Below are 24,485 nucleotides of genomic sequence, written 5' to 3' on the forward strand. Positions count from 1 at the left end.
TATAGAGTTGAAGTATGATATTTGGTATGTCAGACATGACAGTAAATGAAGAACAGAATGTTAACTACAAGGTCTAATGGTTCATGCCAAAATTAAATTTTAAAATTCACATATTGTATTCTTTGCTCTGCTATTGACTTGCTGTGTGACCTTGAGCAAGTCACTTAAGGACAAATTTTCCAAAGTGACTTCTGGATTTGGGTGAGTAAAATGTTTGATCTTCATCTTTAGAGATCTGTAACCTACTTTTTGGAAGTACCAACCCTTTAGCTTGGAACAATATTACTTATTTTAGTTACCTCACAAAAGTTCTCTGTAGCTTAATTAATCTTTTGTTAAGCATTGTAAGCTCCTTGGACAAAGGTGCTAAAAAGCACAACTTATTGTTTGGTTTAACTCCCACCTGGCAACATTTTAGGGTATGTCTACACTGCAATTAAAAACCAATGGCTGGCCTATGCTAGCTAACTCAGGTTCCTGAGGCTTGGGCAACAGGACCATTTCATTGCTGTGGCTGTGTAAACTTCCAGGCTTGGGCTGAGCTCTGAGTCCCTCTAACCTTATAAGGTCCTAGAGTCCACAGGTTTAGAGAAGTAAGTGATCTATTAGAACACGTGCTCCTGAGAACTTTACGTTGTGAAGCTATTGGTCAGGTTAGATCATTCTTTGCTTCAGAAGAAAGGCAATTTTCCAAAACTCTACAACATAAGAGTACAAGGAAGAGAATGACAACACACTAGGTTATCATTTGCTAATAATAAGAAACATCTGCTTGTGGCAAGACCAACTTATAAGTAGATTTATTCATAGGGAGCATTCAGCTATGCAGAATTTTTATCTTCTGTAAGTTCTGCTGCAGTAAATAATTTTTGCTTTACATGAGGTTTGGGCCAGTAGTTGGTAATGTGACCGGCCCAGCACCTTCTATTTTCCATTTTTAAATTGCAGGGAATTGTTGAGATTGGAAGTTCCCCTCCACCGGAGGAGGGGGCACAAACCAATGCAAAGGGGCAAAGCTGCACTGGAGAGAAAGAGAGGTAACTCTGGTGGTATGCTATCCCTTGAGACCAATATTTCACAAAATGAAGTTCCGCAGGTTAGGTTAGGTTAGGTTAGAGAGTCTCATTGACAGAGAAGAAGTAGGAATTATGTAGATGTTGCTCTGTATGGTATGCATTCTGCAAAGTCTGGTAGATTTCTTACTGGAAATCTAATCATCCATCCATCCTAAGCAGCATTAGCTCCTCCTTTGCACTTTTCCCTCCTTGAACAGGCAATGGCAGTATGGCTCTTTGACAATGATGAAGAAAATTAGTGGACCTACCAGTGAAGGGCAAGTCCACTCATGTCATGATCTGGGGCTCCACAGACCCATAGTTCCACAGAAATGACATTCTCAGAAGCTGAATTCCCCACACTAAAGGAATGGAGAGGCACCTCCACAAAGTGAAATACAGGCAGTCCCCGGGTTATGTACAAGATAGGGACTGTAGGTTTGTTCTTAAGTTGAATTTGTATGTAAGTCGGAACTGGTACATATTGTAGGGGAAACTCTAGCCAAACATTTCTCCAGAGCTCAGTTTTATTCTCCCACACCTCACTTCCCTCAGTCCTTTATTCTCAAGCTGAGGTGTCTGCTGAGAAAAGCCGCTCCACGTCTCCCTGGTCTGCTGGGGGGGGGGGGGGGGGGCGCGCGGCGCTAGCTTCGCATCTCTCTGGTCTGCTGGGGGGAAGCAGCTAGTGCGGGGTTGCCTCACCCCATTTGTAAGTAGGGATCCGATGTAAGTTGGATCCATGTAACCCGGGGACTGCCTGTATTACAAATTTCCAGCAGACTTTTCTTCCAGCAGATTTTTCTGCAGGTTGGTGAAGGAGAATAAAAAGGGGAAATGATCAGGCCTTTCATAATGTGCTGTTTAACACTTGATTAAATTTGCAGTGGATCTGACATCTGTGGACACACAAAACAAAGAACGTGAACTAGAAACCTACAGAAGAGTTAACATAATTACATCTGCCTATAAAAATTCAGAGATCTTTCGCAAGACTTTGGAGACCATTGAAGAAGCAAAACGTAGGAAAGACCTTCCAGCAATACCATTCAAAAGCAAAGACTCACCTAGTGCAGTTTCCAAACTATGGATTCTCTTACGGTAAGAACATATTCTTAAAAAAAAAGGCAATTAATTTTTTGAAGATCTCTAATAACATCATTTGGATAATCTTATTCACTTTGAATATATGCATATCCATTATTTCTTCTCTTGGCTTCCCATTGTTCTTATACTGTCTTTTACATTGTAATCTCTTTGGGGCAGAGAGTGCCTTTGTTTCTTTTTCAAGAAACATAGTCAATCATAATCATAACAAAAAATGGGACAATGATTTTGTTTCCATTTCAGAAGGACAACAAGAAACTTCTCCAGAGATAAGATTGGCATCATCATGCGTCTTTCTCAGAATCTTTTGTTTGGCCTCTTTATAGCATTTTTCCTTCTCAGACTGAAGAATGATCTTCTAAAAGGAGCACTGCAAGATCGTGTGGGGCTCATTTACCAGTGTGTGAGTGCTTTGCCTTACACAGGAATGCTCAATGCTGTTGCCCTGTGTAAGTTACTAGTTCCTCATATAACGTGAGCAAGTACTGTATATAGTATTAAAAAAGGGCTTTTAAAAGAATGCTAATTAAGGGCTATACCATGGCTTTATCAGATAGCCCATAATAAGAGGTGATATATGAGCACAATGCCCCACAGGGAAACAATGGGAGCTATTGGTGCCTCAGACAGAGAGGCTACGTCTACACTGGCCCCTTTTCCGGAAGGGGCATGTAAATTTCAGCAGTCGTCGTAGGGAGATCCGCGGGGGATTTAAATATCCCCCGCGGCATTTAAATAAAAATGTCCGCCGCTTTTTTCCGGCTTTTAAAAAAGCCGGAAAAGAGCGTCTAGACTGGCCCCGATCCTCCGGAAAAAGTGCCCTTTTCCGGAGGCTCTTATTCCTACTTTGAAGTAGGAATAAGAGCCTCCGGAAAAGGGCACTTTTTCCGGAGGATGGGGCCAGTCTAGACGCTCTTTTCCGGCTTTTTTAAAAGCCGGAAAAAAGCGGCGGACATTTTTATTTAAATGCCGCGGGGGATATTTAAATCCCCCGCGGATTTCCCTACGACGACTAGTGAAATTTACATGCCCCTCCGGAAAAGGGGCCAGTGTAGACGTAGCCAGACAGTATAACTCAGAGTAAGCTGAGTGTTTTGAGTGGAGTAAGTTACTACACTTATAGATTTCAGAGAGTTAGTTATCTTGGTCTGTTTCAGCAAAAACAACAGAGTCCAGTGGCCCTTTAAAGACTAAGAAATGTATTAAGGTATTAGAGCATAAGCTTTAGTGAGCTACAACTCACTTCCTCAGATGCTGAAGAGAAAAAGACAGAAAGAGGAAAAAAAAGATACAGAAATGGGAATGTGACATCAGTGCTAATTAAATCAGAATGTATGTGGTTCATCTCCAACCGTGGTGAGAAGGTGAGAGAACCTGAATGGGAAATTGCCTACTGTGAGAACCACGTGTTTATTTAGACCTGGGTTCAGGTTATCACATTTGCAAATGAATTCCAACTCATCAGTTTCTCTCTGCAGGCTGTTTTTGAAGTTTTTCTTTCTAACAATGGCAAATTGCAATTCCAAAACTGTGCGCCCACGCAGGCTAAAGTGCTCCCCCACTGGCTTTTGGATGGTGCCATTCTTAATGTCTGATTTATGTCAGTTTATTCTTTTATGTATAGACAGTCCGGTTTGTCCGATGTACCTGGCAGAGAGGCATTGTTGGCACATGGTGGCATGTACAGTAGATGTTCACGTGAATGAGCCTTTGATGGTATAGCTGATGTGGTTAGGTCCTGTGGTGGTGTCACTAGGGTAGATGTGTAGATAGAGTTGGCAATGGGGTTTGTTGCAGGGATAGCTTACTGGATGAGTTTCTGTTGTGGGCGGTGAAGTTGGTGGTATTTTCCTCAGGTTGGCGGGCTGTCTGTAAGCAAGGACTGGCCTGCTTCCCAAGATCTGTACAGAGTGTTGTATGCTCCTCTGGCATGGCCCCCTACCTGAGTTGGCAGGGAATATGGAATTGTGGCTCTGTCTAATCCTTTCCCTTCATTGTTCACTCTATCTGTGTGCTGGGATGGCATTTTTCGCCAGCTCTTACTTGAATTACACAAGTGGGGAATGTCCTTACTTCCTCCTATGCCTCTACCAGGCTGTCAAGGCAGGAAAAAGTCTAGCTGGAAGTTTGCACTCTGTTAAGTGAGACCACTCTTCTGGGCATGGAGAGGTTGAATAGGGCATATGACGTGGGTGGCTCCAATAGTGATTAAAGATAGAAATCTTTATTATACGTGTTTATTTTTGAAAGAATTATGTTGTTATACTTGTGAGTATTGCTTTTCTCAGATGCTCTTCTTTTACAACTACAGGCAGTCCCCGACTTACGCGGATCCGCCTTATGTCAGATCCGCACTTACGAACGGGGCTTTTCTCGCCCCGGAGCTCACGGGCGGCGGGTCACCACCCGTGTCCTCCGGGGCGAGAAAAGCTTCTCCCGGTCTCCCTGGTCTGCTGGGGGGGTCCAGCAAAGCCACTGGACCCCCCCCCCCAGCAGACCAGGGACACCCGAGCAAAGCCGCCCAGGCGGCGGGAGTCCCGCTGCCTGGGCGGCTTTGCTCGTTTGCCCCGGAGCAAAGCCGCCCAGGCAGCGGGACTCCCGCCGCCTGGTCGGCTTTGCTCCTGTCCCCCTGGTCTGCTGGGGGGGTCCAGCAAAGCCGCTGGACCCCCCCTTCAGCAGACCAGGGACACCCGAGCAAAGCCGCCGCCTGGGTGGCTTTGCTCCCGGGCAAACGAGCAAAGCCGCCCAGGCGGCGGCTTTGCTTTGGTGTCCCTGGTCTGCTGGGGGGGTCCAGCGGCTTTGCTGGACCCCCCCCCAGCAGACCAGGGGGACAGGAGCAAAGCCGCGGAACACGCCCGCAGCAGGACAGCCCGAGCGCGCCCGGGCTGTCCCGCTGCAGGCGTGTTCCGCGGCTTTGCTCCCCGTCTCCCTGCAGACCAGGGAGACGGAGAGCAAAGCCGCTGAGCACGCCCACAGGGGGACAGCCCAAGCGCGCCCGGGCTGTCCCGCTGAGGGCGTGATCAGCGGCTTTGCTCCTGTCCCCCTGGTCTGCAGGGAGACGGGGAGCAAAGCCTTGGAGCACGCCCGAAGCGGGACAGCCCGGGCGCGCCTGGGCTGTCCCGCTGTGGGCGTGCTCCGTGGCTTTGCTCCTTTCCCCCTGGTCTGCTGGGGGTGGGGGAGTGCAGCTAGTGCCCCCCCCCCCCAGCAGACCAGGCTTTTCTTGCCTACCCCTGAGGTAGAGCAGCTGGGGGCTGCCGGGTTGGTCCCACAGCGCCGCTCCGGTCAGTTTCAGCAGCGGCTGAATCAGGATGCCTGGGGCAGAGCAGCTGGGGTGCTGCTGGGTTGCTCCAGTAGCGCCGAGGAGCCGCGCTACTGGAGCAACCCAGCAGCACCCCAGCTGCTCTGCCCCAGGCGTCCCCAAGTCAGCCGCTGCTGAAACTGACCAGCGGCTGACTACAGGAAGCCCGAGGCAGAGTTGCTCTGCCCCAGGCTTCCTGGAATCAGCCGCTGATCAGTTTCAGGAGCAGCTGACTTGGGGACGCCTGGGTTTCTTAAGTTGAATCTGTATGTAAGTCAGAACTGGCATCCAGATTCAGCCGCGGTTGAAACTGATCAGTTTCAGCAGCGGCTGACGCCAGTTCCGACTTACATACAGATTCAATTTAAGAACAAACCTACAGTCCCTATCTTGTACGTAACCCGGGGACTGCCTGTACTATGTAATTACAATACCTCTGTTTGGATGGTGAAAACTTTTTTATCAGGGGCAGATATATGACCAGCCCTCATCATAGAAGATGTGCATTTCCATAAATTGACCACAAAAAAAGTTTTTATCAGTATTATTAGATTCTTACCTGCTAGAGATTAAGCGTGTAACTCCCATGATGCATTTGGCCACCTGTGGTTAAGTGTAGACTATCCGATCTACTAATGAGCAAGGTGATCACATGTACTGACAGTAGGCCACCAGATGAGTTCATACAAATTGTTTCTGAAATAATATGAGAGTTGTCATGTAGCCTTGTCTAAGCTTTGTGAGTGCAACTTCTGCATAGTATTTTTGGTTAATGGCGGTTTAATTCTTATTGTATTTTCTATTCCAGTTCCTCCATTACGTGCTATCAGTGACCAAGAAAGCAAAGATGGCTTATACCAGAAGTGGCAAATACTGTTAGCATACATACTACATTTCCTGCCCTTCAGTATTATCAGTGTGGTGATTTTCAGCGTCTTTATATACTGGTAATCATTGAGTTCTTCTTAGAATGATATTCTCATTGCGATGCTCTTAAATTCCCGTGTCAGGAACAGGACTCCTGTCTTGGCTTTATGATATTGCCCTTCAGAGAGTAAGCAAAAGGAAGGCATAGGGGTGTTACAATAATTGTTGTACTCTAACTCTTATCTACACGATGGCTACGTCTACACTGGCATGATTTTCTGGAAATGCTTTTAACGGAAAAGTTTTCTGTTAAAAGCATTTTTGGAAAAGCGCGTCTAGATTGGTAGGACGCCTTTCTGCAAAAGCACTTTTTGCGGAAAAGCGTCTGCAGCCAATCTAGTCGCGCTTTTCCGCCAAAAAGCCCGATCGCCATTTTTGCGATCGGGACTTTTTTGCGGAAAACAGTACTGTGCTGTTTACACTGGCCCTCTTGTGCAAATGATTTGCGCAAGAGGGCTTTTGCCTGAACGGGAGCAGCACAGTATTTCCGCAAGAACACTGACGATCTTACATGAGATCGTCAGTGTTCTTGCGGAAATTCAAACAGCCAGTGTAGACAGCTGGCAAGTTTTTCCGCAAAAGCGGCCGCTTTTGTGGAAAAACTTGCCAGTCTAGACACAGCCTTAAAGTTTATGCCAGCATAGCTACATGGGTCAGAAGTGAGAAAAAGCTATTCCCTTGACTGACATACCTATACAGAAAAGACTTCTAGTGTAGACACAGCGGTGCTGCCATAACAGCACTTTTGTTGGCAAACCTGTCAGTTGGGAAGGTGGTGTTTCCACACCCGCATATAAACTCCTCGGTTACGTCTACACTGGCACCCTTTTCCGGAAATGCTTAAAACGGAACAGTTTTCCGTTATAAGTATTTCTGGAAAAAGCGCATCTACATTGGCAGGATGCTTTTCCGGAAAAGCACATTTTCCGGAAAAGCGTCCGTGGCCAATGTAGACGTGCTTTTCCGGAAAAAAGCCCCGATCGTCATTTTCGCAATCAGCGCTTTTTTGCGGAAAAGACTACTGTGCTGTCTACACTGGCCCTTTTCCGGAACAGTTTTTCTGGAAAAGGACTTTTGCCCGAATGGGAGCAGCATAGTTTTTCTGGAAAAACACTGACAATTTTACAGTAGATCGTCAGTGCTCTTCCGGAAAAGCAAGCGGCCAGTGTAGACAGCTGGCAAGTTATTCCGGAAAAGCGGCTGCTTTTCCGGAATAAGTGGCCCAGTATAGACACAGCCCTCCTGTCATTGTATACCATGTCTACACATGCGACCTATGACAGCATAGTGATGGTGACACAGGCTATACAGTTCAGGCATAGACTTGGCAAGTTAGACTTTTGGTGAAAATGTTCTATTAGGAAACATAAAACCAAGACAAAAGGTTTGTTTTGGCTCTTAAAAGCTTGTGAATCTAATCAAATAGATCATCTCAGTATTTGCAGTATTGCTTTGTAATCTTGAACCCTCCAAATACTGAGGTTAGGGTAAATTCATATTTATTTATGAAGTTATCCAAGGCCTGATTCTATCCTCCTTACTCATATTGAATATTTTCTTACTTGACAAGTGGTCCCACAAACATTAAGGATTAAAGTACTGCTCAAGCCTTCATAAGGTGTCAGAATTTGGTCCTTCATTATTTAAGGGATTTGGCAAGTTCTGAAGGGTAAAGTCTTATATCGTTTTCATGCACAAGGGTAGTGGAGGGGGACAGCCTCTAATCCTGAGGAAGCCTGTCTGCAAACAGTTTGAAGCTGGCATTCTGGGAATTTTAGGGGAGAATGGCTGCTTATTGTGGCATAGTCTTTCTTCAGTTCTCTAGAGTTTCTCACAGAAGTCAATGGAGAATACAGGTAATAATTAATCTTTTTTATTACATGATTATAATTTTCTATTAATTGCTTTTCATTTTCCCAAATGTTTATTAAATCCTTAAATCCCAGGATGTATTTTTTTTAAACTAAAATCATTAGTACTCTTGACTGATCCAGAATTAATTTAATCTCACAAAAAGATCTGAAGTTCATGAAGCAGGTAGGCAATTTCCAGTTTTAAGCAACACAAAAGACTCATAAATGTCTGTGGATAATTTTTATAATGCTAGCGATAGCTCCTAAGAAGGGAATGATGCTTATGTCAGGCATAAAGTAATTAAAAGCCTTGAGATGTATGTAACTAGGTAAATTTCTATCCAAGGTTATTAGCGTTATCATTCTGTCTGCTTTTCTGAGTTATAAAGGATGGTGTATTATACACTGTATTTATTGCCATGTTTCCTCTGATGATGATAAAACTACAGTTATTTTATGGTCTTCAGTAAAATGAACACGAATGAAATGCACTATTACCTTGGACTTCATCCTAGGTCCTCCACGTGTCCTCGTGCATGCTTGATAACTTCCCTCAAGAGGTAATGGAGGTGCTGCTATACTGAGGAGATCCTTTTTACAGAGACTTTCAAATTACCCGTAAGCCCCTAACTGGAGAGACAGAGGGATTTTTGGCAAACAATATTTATTTTTTTAAAACCCTTTACTTTCAGAAAAAGGAGAAGAGCCTTCTACTTTTAGTGTCAGTTTAAGGGACTTGTCCACAAGATTAGTCTCCTGCTTACTCCATCTAAGTATTTAGGGAAGCAGTCACCTTCAGGCAAAGTTGTCCCTCTCCATATCATCCTGGCATAGGTTTAAACAAACAAACAAAACAAAAAAGCATCTGTCAGCCAGGGAGGTCCTGTCTCAGCCTGTGCCCCAATAAAATCCCCCCTTGATTGACATATAAATAACATTTCTCTCTGCTAAGATTTTGTCCCCTATTAAAATTCCCATTACACTCACCCAGTGAACTGATTACCCAAGAAGAGGACATGTAGAATGCATTCTGTGACCATTGATGAGGTAGCATTCCTTTCCAGAAGCCAAGGCACTGTGTTTTCTCTATAGTTTATTTGTTCTGCAGACTGTAAACTCTTTCAGGCAGAGACTGTCTTTACTTGTTGTGTTCAGTTTCAAGCACATTGACAGTGTTACCTAATAAAGAGTGCTAATTCAGGAAAAAGCAGCACTTTAAACTAAGTTAAAGGTAATTCAAAATGCTATTACTTCAGTCTGTTCTAATAGTTTACAGTACCTCACAGAACAGGTAATGCATATATTAGCCTCCTACATACCTTTTTTGTTTCATGATTGCTTGAAAACCAATAATGGCACTTAAAGCAGTATGCACTATAGCCCATAACTAACACATACACATACCTGCAAAGAAATCTGCAACATCTCTAGCTACAAAATTATGCCACATACAACCTATGCAGGGAATATACCATATTATACAATCACAGAAACATAAGTCTGAAAAGTGCCTCGAAGTCATCAAGTCCAGCCTCCTGGGCTGAGGCAGGATTACGTAAACACATACCATCCCTGACAGGTATTTGTTTAACCTGTTCTTAAAAACCTCCAGTGATAGAGATTCCAGAACCTTCCTTGGAAGCCCATTCCAGAGTTTAATTACCCTTACAGTTAGAAAGGTTTTCCTAATATCTGATGAACTTTCTCCTGAGGCAGAGCAGGTCCATTACTATCTTCAGGGGACACAGAGAACAATTTATCACATTTCTTTTTATAACAGCTCTTGACATATTTGAAGACTGTTATTAGGTTTCTTTTCTCTCTCTTTTTCTCAAGGTTAAACATGTCCGGTGTTTACACTTCATAGATGAAATTTATAAACCATTTATCATTTCTGTTGCTCTCATCTGGACTGTTTGTAAGCAATTTGTCCCCATCTTTCCTAATGTGTGGTGCCCAAAATTGGACAATAGTACTCCAGCTGAGGCCTCAGAGCAAACCAGTTGCCTCCCATTATTTACATACAGTACTCCTGTTACTACACCCTATAATACTAGCCTTTTTCATAATTGTATGACAGGATTGGCTTATTTTCAAGCCACAGTAAACTTTAGAACCTTTTCCACAGGACTACCACCTAGCCAGTTTTTCCTCATTTTGTGGTTCGGCATTTGATTTTTCCTTCTTAAGTGTAGTACTTTGCTATTTTACTATATACCAAATGATGAAAGAGTCAGAAAATGAAATAACACAAATTAAAAGCATTTAATAATAAATAATAATAATATGCAGTGGAAGGCAATCAGCCACTTGAAAACTCCACTGAATGAGAATTGTATCATCCTCTGGACATAGCAGTGGGGTGACTTGTAATACATGACTTGAAATCTGCAAAGATTTCCCACCAGTCTGTGATAGTTTCTTTGTGGTCTCCTGAAGATTTTAACTGTTCAGAAACAAATAGCTCTCACTAATGGACTAACTATTGGGAAGATCCCTGGTGTTGATGGCCTTCCCGTAAACTGCTACAAAGGATATGATCTATTTTGAGGTACGATTTGCTGATAGTTTTGCTTAAAAGCAACAGAAGACGCTGTCTCAATTGCCTTTGAGATAGTCTCACAGTATTGCCTTCAAAAGGAAAGCTTCAGTGAGCTGGAGTCTTTTGTCTCTGTTCTGACTGTAAGATTGTTTCTAAGGCCTTAGCCAATAGAATGGAAAATATTATTGAGCATCCTCATCTGATCTTTGTTGCCCAACAGCTCTGTTTTGGATCTTCTTTTTCGTTTGGTATATAAATTCAGTTTGTACACTCTTTGTTAGGACTGTAACAGCCTAATTTTAACGAGGGCCCCAATCTAACTTCCTCTTGCACCCAGCACATGCCAGTATAAAATATTGTGGGTATAAAATTCCATCTGTAATTATCTGCAGACAGTACTCATGCCATTTAGACATCCAACTATATGATTGCAGCTCCATGTCACACAAATAACTAAATGACTTGGTATTAGTGTACCTGAAGGTACAATAGGGAAGATATTTTTTAAAAGTCTGATGCCACAATGTTTATTTTTATATTTTAAAATGATCTCTTGACTGTATTTGTACAGGACTGTAGGAATGAACCCTGATGTTTCCAGATTTGGATGTTTCTTTGCTGTTATGTTAGTACCTCATATAATTGGGGAACTACTAACACTTGTTTTGCTTGGTATGGTTCAAAACCCAAATATAGTCAACAGTGGAGTGATGCTACTTAACACAGCAGGAGTGCTAGTTGGAACTGGGCTTGTAAGGTAAGGAAAAGTATTATTAAATAATGTGGTTTTAATGATCAAATAATGTAACTATAGAATCATCTCAGGAACATTTTCTATTGCTAAAGGTGAGTCTATGAGTATGTACACAACAGGATAAAACCTGGATAAAGTACACATGTAAGCTTTAGAATGGCAACTATCTAATTACTGCTCTTACAAATCTTGTATTAAATACATGGGATAATCTCAATCCAGACTTTTCCTGTGGATCTGAAATAAGCTTAATGATAGTTAAAGCCAAAGCCACTTCCTTACTGGAAACAAAAACACACAAGAAACAAAGCAACCGCCCCATATTAGTCTGTGTCATATTTGAAAGTGCTTTTTCTCTCATAAACAGATTTCAGCTACAGCTGGTTCTATAAAGTGAAACTACATTAACACCCTCTTCAGTAGCTTCAGGGGGTAGCCAAGTTAGTTTGTACAGGATAAAGTTAAAAAACAACAAATGGTCTGGTAACACTTTATAGACTAACAAAACATGTAGATGGTCACATGAGTTTTCGTGGGCACAGCCCATTTCTTCAGATGAGTGGAGTTTTACCCTCTTCAGTGCTCTTTTAGTCACTGCTAAATTTAGGAAGGGCTGTAGTTTTGTTGTGAAAGTATTTCCTAATTCAGTGCTTTACTGATCTCTTTCAGCGAGAGTGTGCATTTTTACCATAAACAACGAGAAGTCCTGTGGCATCTTATAGACATAACAGATTTATTGGAACAGCGTTTCCCAAACTATGGGCCGCGGCCCAGTATCGGGCTATGGGAAAAAAATACCGGGCTTCAGTGTGGCTGCCGGGAGGGGAGCGGGGTGGGGCGGGCTGGGAGGAGGTGTGTGGGGGGGGAACTGGCCACCGGGAAGCAGGGTTGGGGGCAGTGGGGCTGTCTGGTGGTGATCGGGGGCGGGGGGGGCAGTGGAAGCAGGGTTGGGGGCAGTGAGGCTGTCTGGTGGGGATGGGGGCGGGCAGGCGGCGGAAGCAGGGCTGGATGGGAGGTGGGGGGGCTGGCCAGGGGAGATCAGGAGGAGGACTGGAGGACCAGCTGCCGGAAGCAGGGCTGGATGGGGCAGCAGGCTGGCCAGGGGACGGGGTGGGGGGTTGGACGGGGAAGATCAGGAGGAAGAGGACAGGAGAACCAGCTGCCAGAAGCAGGGCTGGCCAGGGGAGATCAGGAGGAGAAGTGTGGGGGAGGGAGGGAGGGGAGAGTGAATTGGCTGGTGAATTGGCTGGTGAATTGGCAGGACTGACCTGGGCACATGCAGACCCAGGCACACAAGTGAGTCTGGCCCCGGGGATTCCATTTTGCCCCCCCCCCCCCCCCCGCAAATGCCCTCCCTCGAGTAGTTGCAAACTGCCCGGCTGATAGACACACTCACGCAGCATGAGCACATCTACCAGCCAGGCAGTTCACAGCTACGGACCGATACACCTAATAATAATAATAAAACTTACCTAATTAGAAAATCCGGTATTTTCTCAGTTTTTTTCCCAGACAGAACCCTCAAATACTGGACTGTCCAGTACAAAACTGGACACCTGGCAACCCTTCCCCTCTTTGCACCTTCCCTCCTAGCCAGATACCCTACCCCCAGTCTGCTCCTGCTCCTGCCTCCTGGAGTGCCCGTGTGGCGCCGGGTCCCCTAAGCCCTGGCCCAGCCGGGTGAAACACTGAAAATTTATTCATTTTTAATTCTTTTATATGCATTTATATTTTTGGGCTGCAAAACAGTACTGAAAAAAAAACAGGTTCCAACTAAAGTAAAAAGTTTTGGAAACCCTGATTTAGCCAGCTTTCTATCCATCTTACAGTCCATTTATCCAATCCATATTCCCTTAACTTGCTGGCACGAATATTGTGGGTGACCATATCAGAAGCTTTGCTAAAGCTGGCACTGGGGGCTTTGGGAGGACCAGAAACAACTTATTTGAATATTCATAATTTGCTAATGAATATGCAAATGAATGTTGCCAGTCCTCCAAAAGCTCGTGAAAGGATTTACTGGGCCCCGTGTCAAAAAGTTTGAGAACTCCTGTATTGGAGCATAAGCTTTTGTGGGCAAAGACCCACTTCGTCAGATGCAGATTTTTGCATATTCAGACTAACACGGCTCCCTCTCTGATACATTTTTACCATGTTGTTAATATAGACAGTGCTAATTGAGATCATGAATCTCTTCATTATCTGTAAAGAGAATCAACATTGCTAGTGGGTCTTAGATTGTTGGAGAGTTCTGCTGCATTTGCTGTGTTGGATCATGAGAAGTTAATTGAAATAGAGATAAGAAATACATACACTTGCTGAGTTACACTGAACTGATCACAGATTCTGTTTTGATTCACATGATTCTTTGCTTTGCAAGCATCATTAGTAGTGATCCAGGACTTAATATTCATTCATTCATTAACACTGTGTCTTTTTTAGATTAAATGAAGTGAATACACATGGTAAACTTTTGTTATACAGATCACACTCATCATACCTAGTAGTTGTTCCACTGTTGTTTTATTAGCTTTTTTGATGATGCAGCAACAGGAATATAAGTAAGCTGTAAAATTAATTGCTACCATATCCAAACAATTCATTACTGTATATCCTAATGCTGTTAATAATCAATGGTGTCTTTAATAGTTCCTTCAACATTTCTCAAAAATACAATTTGTACTTGAAAACTGTGCAGGCAAATGAAATGTGGTTGTAAGATACTGAATGGAGCCATGCAGTTATTGTAAGTTTGGATAGTATTGGTTCTTGAAATACCAGAATCCCTGTTTAACTATTTTTTTGTTTGTTCAAGGCGCACAGAAGACATGTCTATACCTTTTAAAGTTCTAAGTTACCTTACATTCCAAAAATACAGCAGCGAGGTTCTTACAATCAATGAATTTTATGGATTAAACTTCACATGTGGTAAGTGTTCATTGAGCCCCCTTAAACCTTTTGTAAATCAATTTAATACACTATATAGGCTGCGTCTAGACTGGCAAGTTTTTCTGCAAAAGCGGCCACTTTTGCGGAAAAACTTGCCAGCTGTCTACACTGGCCGCTTGAATTTGCGCAAGAACACTGACGATCTAATGTAATATTGTCAGTGTTCTTGCTCAAATATTATGATGCTCCCACTCAGGAAAAAGCCCTCTTGCGCAAATGCTTTTGTGCAAGAGGGCCAATGTAGACAGGTAATAACTGTTTTGCGCAAAAAAGTCCCAATGGTGAAAATGGTGACCGGGCTTTCTTGCGCAAAACCGCGTCTAGATTGGCACGGACGCTTTTCCGCAAAAAGTGCTTTTGCACAAAAGCATCCCTGCCAATCTAGACGCTCTTTTCCGTGAATGCTTTTAATGGAAAAACTTTTCCATTAAAAGCATTTGCGGAAAATCATGCCAGTCTAGATGTAGCCTATGGTTATGTCTACACTAGCAGATTCTTACACAAGAACTGTTTTGCGGAAGAGTTCTTGCGCAAAAAGTCTTCCACAAGAGTGCATCTACACTGGCATGTGCTTTTGCGCAAGAGCATCTATGGCAGTGTGGACGCTCTCTTACGCAAGAAAGCTCTGATGGCCATTTTATCCATAGGGGTTTCTTGCACAAGAAATTCATGTTGTCTGTTTACACTGGCCTCTTGCACAAGAGCTCTTGTGCAAGAGGGCTTATTCCTCATGGGGAGAGGAATAACTCTGCTGGAAGAAGCTCTGTTTTCCGACGCTAGACTGTAAATATACTTGTGCAAGAATGCACGTAGACACCAAGCAAGTTTTTGTGCAAGAACAGCTGTTCTTGCACAAGAAGCCACCAGTGTAGATGTAGCCTATATGTTTAAATTTATACACATGCTAACAAAAAATACATGCCTACAACCTTTCTAAGCACCTTATATAACTTGTAAATACAACATAATTAATAACTACAGGTTGAACTGCCCAAATCCAGGACTCTCTGGTCTGGAAACATCCGTGGTCTGGCAGGGCCAGGGATGTTACTGGACCAAAGAGCCCTGGAGCAACGCAGGGGCTGGGGAGCCCCAGCTGGGCCAGACAGCATCTAGGGAGCCCCCGCCCTGGTCCTGAACCCCCAGCATCAATTGGGCCAGGCAGCAGTTGGGGAGCCCCAGCTTGGGCCAGGGAATCCCCGGCATCAGCAGGGCCAGGAGGTAGCCTGGGAGTTCCTGCTCAGATTAGGGAACCCCCAGCGTTAGCAGGGCCACGTGGTTGGGGAGTTGGGGCCACAACCAGGGAGCCTCTGGCTGCAGCTGGGCTGCCTATGGCTGGGTGGCCCCACCCAGGAACTCCCCAGTCCCAGAAGGGCTGGGATGACCCCCCAGCTGAAGTGGGGCTGGCAGAGGCGGACAGCAGCAGAGAAGCCCCAGCAGTGGGGCATGGTGACCTAGCGGCCCTGCCTGGGGAATGGGCAGTGGGCAGGCAGCAAGTTGGGGAGCCGTGGCGGGCCTGCTTTAGCGGGGCTAGCAGCAGGTCTGCGAGCCCTAGAGAGAGGAGCCCAGGAGTGGGGCAACCAGCAGGGGAGCACTGCTCTCCCCTGGTCTGGCAAACTCCCTGGCTTAGGATAGCTCAGGTCCCGAGAATGCGAGACTAGGGAGGTCCAACCTGTAATGTGATGTCAGGCTGGCCAGCTGCAAGAGGGTGTTGCTTCCAGGTTCCAGGGAAGTAAGTTAAAGGCCCTCTTCCCTATCAGCTGAGAAGGGGTTACATCAGGTCTATTAGGATCAGCTGAGATGGGGTTACTAGAGGTTAATTAGGATCAGCTGAGAAGGGGTTGCCTCAGGTCGATTAGGAACACCTGAATCCAGGTGAGGGCTGTCTGAGACCTTCTGAAGGCTCTTCCCCTTTTGAGAGACAGAGAAAGGGAGACAATTTGCTACTAGACTAGTGGCAGCAGGGGAGTAAGCATATCCAGGAGGAGAGGTTGTGTGCCTTCCCATAGTGGAAACAGACAAGCCCGAGCACCTGCTGGGAAAGGACTGACTCCCCGGGGCAAACCACAGGACAATACCTTCCCCTGCCTCTTCACTGGGGCAATGAATCTCTTGTATTTGAGTCCATTGAAGTCGTTCCTTTTGTTTGCAGGAGAATTACCCCTTAGGCCTACCTTGAGGCTTACTCAGAAAATATGGCCAAAAGAGGGAGGACAAAAACTGCCCAGTGTGGCAGACAGGGGTTAATTTACCCCAAGGCTATCTTGCCAAAGGGAGATGTGCTGGGGCTGGTGAGACAAAGGAAGTGCCTTGCCATACGAAACATAATAATTCATTATAAGACAGTATACAAACTTATTATAACCTGATACCAGCTAACTACACCACTCCAAAGCTTCAATCTCCTCTGTTCCCAAGCATTTTAAAAGATGAGACTTGCAGGAGGCTTTTAAGGCCATACAATTTGTGCTATTTTGGAGCAGGTAGAGGAACCCAGTACAAAATTGGGGGCCTCTGGAGATAATGCACTGGCAGCTGCGATTTCTTGTTGATATCCCTGAAGCAACAGCTTGGGGACTTCTGCTGTCAGGCAGACAGCCCCAATGCTGTTAAGGAGGATGAAAGGTTCAGGGAAGGAGAACATTCAACTGGAGCAGAGGGAAATGATCCTATAGTTGGGACCCTCCTTCCAGAGGATGTTATGGTATCCTCTCACACTGAGGATACATCTCCAGTCGTTAGGAAAAGGAAGGTGTTAGCAATGGGGGATTTGGTCATTAGAAGCATAGATAGCTGGGTTTGTGATGACCAGGAGAATTGGATGGTGACTTGCCTGCCTGGTGAGAAGGTTGTGGCTCTCTCAAGACATCTAGACAGACTAATGTGTAGTGCTGGGGAAGAGCCGGTGGCCATGGTACACATAGGTAGGCTGCTAGGAAAGAGACTGAAATCCAGGACCTCTACGGTAGCATCCTCTGAAATGCTTTCAGTTCCACGCGCAGGGCCAGGTAGGCAGGCAGAGTTTCAGAGTCTCGATGCATGGATGAGACAATGGTGTAGAGAGGAGGGGTTTAGATTTATTAGGAACTGGGGACAATTTTGGGGTAGAGGGAACCTATGCAGGAAGGATGGGCTCCACCTAAACCAAAATGGAACCAGACTGCTGGCACTTAACACTAAAAAGGCTGTAGAGCAGTTTTTAAACTAAGGGCTGGGGGAAACCTATTGTTGAGCAAAGGAGCACATGGATCGGACAGAGACATCTATTAAGGGAGGTTCTATTCATTGAGATGCTCTATGTTCTAGTTAGGAGGAGAAAATGAAAGTATGGGTCAGATCAGATGAGACACAATCAAATGAAAAAGAGTCTAACACATCAAGAAATGGCAGATAGATCAATAGTGACAAATTATTAAAGTGCTAATACACAAATGCTAGAAGTTTAAATAGTAAAATGGGTGAACTAGAGTGCCTAGTTTTAAAGGAGGATATTGATATAATAGGCATCATGGAAACTTGGTGGAATGAGGACAATCAATAGGACACAGTTATACCAGGATACAAAATATACTGGAAGGACAGAACAAGTCGTGCTGGTGGGTGAGTGGCACTATACGTCAAAGAAAATGTAGACTCAAATGAAGTAAAAATCTTAAATGAGCCAAAATGTTCCATAGAATCTCTATGGATAGTAATTCCATGCTCCAATAATAAGAATATAGCAGTAGGAATATATTATTGACCACCTGATTAGGACAGTGATAGTGACTATAAAATGCTAAAGGAGATTAGAGAGACTATCAAATTAAAAAACTAGATAATAGTGGGGGATTTCAACTATCCCCTTATTGACTGTGTACACATCACCTCAGGATGTGATGCAGAGAGAAAATTTCTTGATACCTTAAATAACTGCCTCTTGGAGCAACTGTTTCTGGAGCCCACAAGGGGAGAGGCTGTTCTTGATTTAGTCCTAAGTGGAGCACAGGATCTGGTTCAAGAGGTAAATATAACTCGACCGCTTAGAAATAGTGACCATAATATAATAAAATGTAACATTCCTGTGGTGAGAGAAACACCTCAGGCAGCCCAACACTGTGGTATTTAATTTCAGAAAGGGGAACTACACAAAAACGAGGAAGTTAGTTAAACAGAAATTAAAAGGTAAAGTGACATAAGTAAAATCTCTGCAAGCTGCATGGAAACTTTTCAAAGACACAAAAATAGAGGCCCAACTTAAATGTATATCCCAAATTAAAAAACACAGTAAGAGAACCAAAAAAAGTGCTACTTAACAGCCCAGTAAAAGAAGCAGTGATAGATAAAAAGATATCTTTTAAAAAGTGGAAGTCAAATCCTAATGAGGAAAATAGAAAGGAAGATAAACTTTGTTAAAATAAGTGTAAAAATATAAGAAAAGCCAAAAAGGAGTTTGAAGAACAGCTAGCCAAAAACTCAAAAAGCAATAGTAAAATGTTTAAGTATATCAGAAGCAGGACGCTGGCTAAACAACTAGTGGGGCCCTTGCACGATCAAGATGCTAAAGGAGTACTCAAAGATGTTGTGATCCCTCCCTCTGGGGCATCTGGTATTGGCCACTGTCAGCAGACAGGATACTGGGCTAGATGGACCTTTGGTCTGGCCCAGTATGGCCGTTCTTATGTTTAAATTAATCATTATTTTTTTATAGTGATTGTTTTGGCTATGGATTTTTCAAAATGTTCTCTAGGCAGCTTGGCTCCACTTCTAAGGCCTAAGATTCTTCAATGTTGTCCAGGGGGAGCCTCTCTCAGTACCACTTCCTCCTTGTGCGGAGGAAGGAAGGTACATCCAGCTTCAGCAATTATCTCCTTGGACTTTCTCTACACTATTCTCTAGGCACCAAAGAACATCACCCTACACTAAACTGGTTTCCCTTGCTTCCTGACTGTAAGTTCTAGTTCCTTAATGCTCTATAGCCTGGCTTCATAGACAAGTGGAGAGAGTAACGCCATCCAATTAATTCATCCCTGTGGGGTAAGGTTGAGTACAAGATGCAAGTGCAGGCAGGTTCTAGTGGGGAAGGAAGACAAAACAAAAGGCTGGGCACCAGGCTACAGCAAAATGATGAATATGGTGCAAAAAAAAAAAAAAAGTCAGCTTCTGCTATTATGGAGTTCACGAGTCCCTGAGCAAGATTAACAGGGTATCTATTGTTGAGCTGTTTTAGACTTACTGCAAATTTCGGAAGTGCACAGTACATCAGTTTGCACACAGTTCTCATTTACACTGTTAGCTCCAACAATAAAGAAACAAACTTTTTTTAAATCAAAAACTGATTCTGGAGCAGTGTTGTGACAGCGGTGTGTGATGGGTTGTACAAACCCCGTATTGGGCAATAAGGGGTTAAGAGATTACTTTGGGCTCAGCCAGCCTCCCGGTGCCCTTATTGCAAATGCTCCATCTGCTGGAGGAAGTAAAAGACTGGACAGGGAACGAGCTCATTTAGGCAGCAGAGCCTGCAGCCCACACCTCCGGCAATTCAGAGCAGCGGGAAGACTAAGGACTTGGATATAGAAGCCCAGAGGGGCCCTCCCTGAGGGAAGGGAGAACCCATCCCAGAAACAACTAGAAAGGGAAGTACCCTGTGGACCTTGGTAATCCCATTTTACTTATTTCGGTTTGAATTTCCCCACTAGGTGGGAAAAGTAGGCCATGCTCCCAACCAGACCCTGAATGAAGACCATTACAGGAGCTGAAATTTTTCAATTATGGAACACATCAGACCTTGTATATAAGCGAAAATTAACATCTTTAACATCTCCTTGAAACCTAGTCAGTCAATGCAGATCATGGCAAGAAACTATATGTTGTAAGCTGACCAACACATATGCTAACATCAGTTATGGATAGTTTTAAAATATAGTCCTATATAAAGCATACTGCAGTAATGCAACCTTGAAGTTGACAAAGGAATTCATCACAGCAATGACAATAGCTTGCACTTTTATGTGAGGATCTCCAACTATTCATAAATATGAATAAATTTAAATCAAAAAAACTTCCCAGTGTTTGATGACAACATATATGATCAGCCTTAAATCTTTCATTTGGTGTGAGTGAAATGCAAGATTCCAGTGGCACTTCATTCTGCTCTTCAGAAAATGTAATGTAGATTAGACACAGAAACATGCAGATTGCCCCAATTTCCATTTCCAGAACATGGTAGATTGGCTGGGATATGCACTTGGAAGATTCTGGGAAGCCAGTCAGGGAAGGAAATGTACCTGCCCAGCTATTCTGTGATCATGTCTGTACTACAGATAAGATCAAAGCAGCCACAGTCGATCTTCCAGGGTTCAAATTAGTGGGTCTAGTGAACACACGCTAATTCAAACTGAGAGGGCACTCCTGTCAATGCTGGTAGTCCTGCTTCTTCAAGGAACAAGGGAAGTCAGAGAGCGTGTTCCCTTCAACTTCTAACAATATAGACAGCACCAAAATTCAAGTTAAGATACTTCAACTTAAGTTACACGATTATGTGTTACCTGTATGTGCTCTAGTATCAAATAGCCCCTCTAGCTCTCAGGCTTCATCTGTGAAGCACTAAGTCATTGCAGAGATGAGTTCTGAGCATACAATTATTGTACAGCCTCTGCACAGAATCTCCTGGGACAACACTAGCTTCACTATGGACAGGGCCCTCCATACCCTTAGGGGAACAAGAAGGAGTTGTGAACATATGTGTTCAATCAGGGCATTGACTGCAGTGTCTAGTCTACATGCTTTATAATATAACTCAACCCTCTTCTATTTTGCAGGTGGCTCCAATATTTCTGCAGGAGTTGGTGCATTGTGTGTTTTTCCCCAGGGTATCCAATTCATTGAGACAACCTTTCCTGGTGCAATGTCTAGATTCACAACCAATTTCTTAATGTTATATGCTTTCCTACCACTACTGGTCATTCTAGCAATTGTGAGTTTTAAAATAAGAGACATAATTGTCAGGCAATAAAATGTTAGCAATTCTAAACAGGCTGAACAGTTCTATATACCAAACCGTGAAGTATTTGAAAACATTATTGGGCAAACTAGTACCCATCATTTTGTTGTCTTTCTAAATTACAGCAAATGATGAGTGAATTACAATCAGACTGTTCATATCTTTTTCCTTTCAGTTAACAGTTTTTCCTCCTCTTGGAAGCAATACTATGAATGTATCAGTAAACCCTTAAAATATTTATGAATTAAAAATACCCAAATGTGTACTTCATAAACTGAAATAGTGACGAGGAGTCCTGTAGCAAACAAATCTGATATTAGGAATGGCAACATACAAAAACCTGTAGGGGAACACTTCAATCTTCCTGGACACACAATTGCAGATCTAAAAGTAGCCATCCTGCAGCAAAAAAACTTCAGGACCAGACTTCAAAGAGAAACTGCTGAGCTACAGTTCATCTTTAAGTTTGACACAATCAACTCTGGATTAAACAAAGACTGTGAATGGCTTGCTAACTACAAAAGCAGCTTCTGCTCTCTTGGAATTCACACCTCCAGATCAGCTGCTAGAAGTGGGCCTCATCCTCCTTGATTGGATCCACCTCGTCATCTCCAGCCTGATCCTGGCCTGCATATTTATTCCTGCCTCTGGAAATTTCCACTACATGCATCTGACGAAGTGGGTCTTTGCCCACGAAAGCTTATGCTCCTACACTTCAGTTAGTCTATAAGGTGCCACAGGACTCCTCGTCGCTTTTGCAGATTCAGACTAACACGGCTACCCCTCTGATAAACTGAAATGTTTAGTTTTAACATATTATAAGAACCCTTAATAAAGAGGTGTAGTCACAGGAACAAATGTAATTGGGATTATTCTTGCAAGTTTGATGACCGGGAGCACAGCAATCTTTCTTCTAACAGCTGCACCTACCCCTTGGTCTCCAGAAGATAACTTTGATATTTCTAAGCTTAATGTAATAGACATGGTAACTCAGTTGTGTCTTAGAACTTCACTTTCTTCAGTCTTCAAATAATTAATGAAAAAAATAAAACTAAGATATTATAAAATTTGCACAGGTGAGCATGTATTAAAGTGAATATTTGTGACACTGTATGCAAGTCTGAGCTCAGAAACTGTAAAATTGCTCAGCTATTGTGACAAAATACATTACATGTAATAAACTATGATATTCAGAGATGGAAAAAATTATGTTAGATCATTCTGCCCACCCCCTTTTTAGTTCAGAATAGTTCACTAAGGAACTTCCTTATGTGCTGTGCCCAGTAGGTTGTTCAACTGTTCATTTTTGTGATAATATGACATACCTCTCATGACCCAACTTTTGTCTCAGTACCTCAATCCTCTATTCCTTGGTTCTCAAAATATTTCATCCTGCTGATGGACAAAAGGCTGAGCTTCACTGATATAGACTAAGTTTGACTAGCTCCACCAGTACTACTTCAATTTTTTCAAATTTCACTAGAAGACTGATATTAAATATAAGGAATAATTTTCTAACATTAATCTAAATTCCCTTTGTATTAAAGCACACAAATAGCCCACCTTTTTATATGGAGGAGTGGGAACTTACAGAATGTCATGCCTTTACTAGATTAGTCTGTTATGGTTTTCAAGTTTAATGCTCTCTCACTTCCAGGATGTGTAGTAGAATGGTTCTCGCAGTCCAGAAATCACTCTTATTGGTGAGCAGGGGTCATAGCCTGTTTCTATTCTATTTCTATTAGAATTCCAGTTTGGGAATGTTCTCCCATACACTATTAACAGAACCTGGTTTTAACCACATTGTCAGGCAGTTTGTGTGAAAGTTTCTCACTGTATAGTACTTATCAGTTAATGGATTAATTAGTACCTAAAATATGTATCTGCAAAATGGGAAACACATGACTCTTTGTACATTATATTTTGAGTACACAGGTACTTTTGTGCCTTAAATACATATTTTATGAAGAAATGTAAAAAACCAAAACAAAACATGGCTTTGAGTACTGTTTTTCATATTTAAACCCATCTATATGAATAATCCTTTAAAAATTTTCCCAAAATCTCCCTGAGCTGGATGAGCCAGGATTATTTTCTCAATAGAAAATACTTTAAAATTCACATGATGGTACAAGAATTTAACTATTAATTTATAACAAAGTCACATACTTTAATAATAGATGCAATCATACTATATAAACTCTTTATTCATGCTATATTATTAATCTAGTTACATATTTTTCCAGTTGTACAAAACACCAGTTTCAATTACTTTGTATAATACTCAAAATTATGATTTACCTTAATATATACAAAATATATAATTAAAATCTATATACAAAATACAGAATTAAAATTGATATACAAAACATACAATTAAAATTAGTGTGAGAGCTAACCACTTATCTCCATCAAGATTCAAAGTCCATTTCTTTCCAGGATTTAGAGGAATTTCTCTTATACTGTTCTAGTTCCTAAAAAACAAACACATAGCCAAACATTTAGCATAGCATCCCCAGTAAAATAATAAAATGCATACATCTGTAACATTCTATTGCACATGTAGGTTAAGGTTTCTAGCTATGTTTCTAAATCATACATATCAAATTTCAAAATAGTACAGGAAGAAATTTGATTATATCGTATTAAAATTAGAGCTCTAAATGTGATTTCCTTGCCTGGCTATTCACTTGCTAGGCCAAGCCCCAAGTTTGACGCACTGTGGAGACATGGAAACTTGCAGCTATATACTGAATATACTTTAATGTGATTAATTTGTTTGTGGCTCAGATCTCTAGATTATAATAGCAGAAATTGTTTCTGAGGCAGTTGGGCCAAATGCAGGACTTTATCCTGTACACAGGTCATGACTTGGAATGGACACTGTCCATGAGAATCCTCTGGTGAAAGGAAGCCATTTCACAGAGATTACCTTAACACAATTGAATTAAGCCCTTCACAGACCCTAAAGCACTTGAATGGGGAAGGGTGACATGGGGTTTGCACACATGAGTGTGAAAG

At 42.8% G+C, this 24,485-nt stretch overlaps 2 protein-coding genes across 4 annotated transcripts in view; one reads left to right on the forward strand and one right to left on the reverse strand.

Annotated features, from left to right (window-relative positions):
• ABCG5 (ATP binding cassette subfamily G member 5) overlaps positions 1 to 21,631 on the forward strand; it is a 43,656-nt gene extending 22,025 nt beyond the window's left edge. The window contains exons 8-13 of the mRNA XM_006138194.5: positions 1,940 to 2,153; positions 2,403 to 2,608; positions 6,266 to 6,404; positions 11,351 to 11,536; positions 14,349 to 14,461; positions 21,283 to 21,631. Of these exons, the coding sequence (XP_006138256.2) occupies positions 1,940 to 2,153; positions 2,403 to 2,608; positions 6,266 to 6,404; positions 11,351 to 11,536; positions 14,349 to 14,461; positions 21,283 to 21,476 (1,052 nt within the window). The 3' untranslated portion in view covers positions 21,477 to 21,631. The remainder of the gene's footprint in view (positions 1 to 1,939; positions 2,154 to 2,402; positions 2,609 to 6,265; positions 6,405 to 11,350; positions 11,537 to 14,348; positions 14,462 to 21,282) is intronic.
• A 2,024-nt stretch (positions 21,632 to 23,655) lies between these two features.
• DYNC2LI1 (dynein cytoplasmic 2 light intermediate chain 1) overlaps positions 23,656 to 24,485 on the reverse strand; it is a 46,426-nt gene continuing 45,596 nt past the window's right edge. For all 3 annotated transcript variants that reach the window (XM_075925427.2, XM_075925426.2, XM_075925425.2), the window contains one exon: positions 23,656 to 23,938. In XM_075925427.2, coding sequence (XP_075781542.2) covers positions 23,876 to 23,938 — 63 coding nt within the window. In that variant the 3' untranslated portion in view covers positions 23,656 to 23,875. The remainder of the gene's footprint in view (positions 23,939 to 24,485) is intronic.

The sequence above is a fragment of the Pelodiscus sinensis genome, chromosome 3, assembly GCF_052426305.1.
Source record: "Pelodiscus sinensis isolate ZL-2025 chromosome 3, ASM5242630v1, whole genome shotgun sequence".
In the NCBI taxonomy this organism is placed as follows: Eukaryota; Metazoa; Chordata; order Testudines; family Trionychidae; genus Pelodiscus; species Pelodiscus sinensis.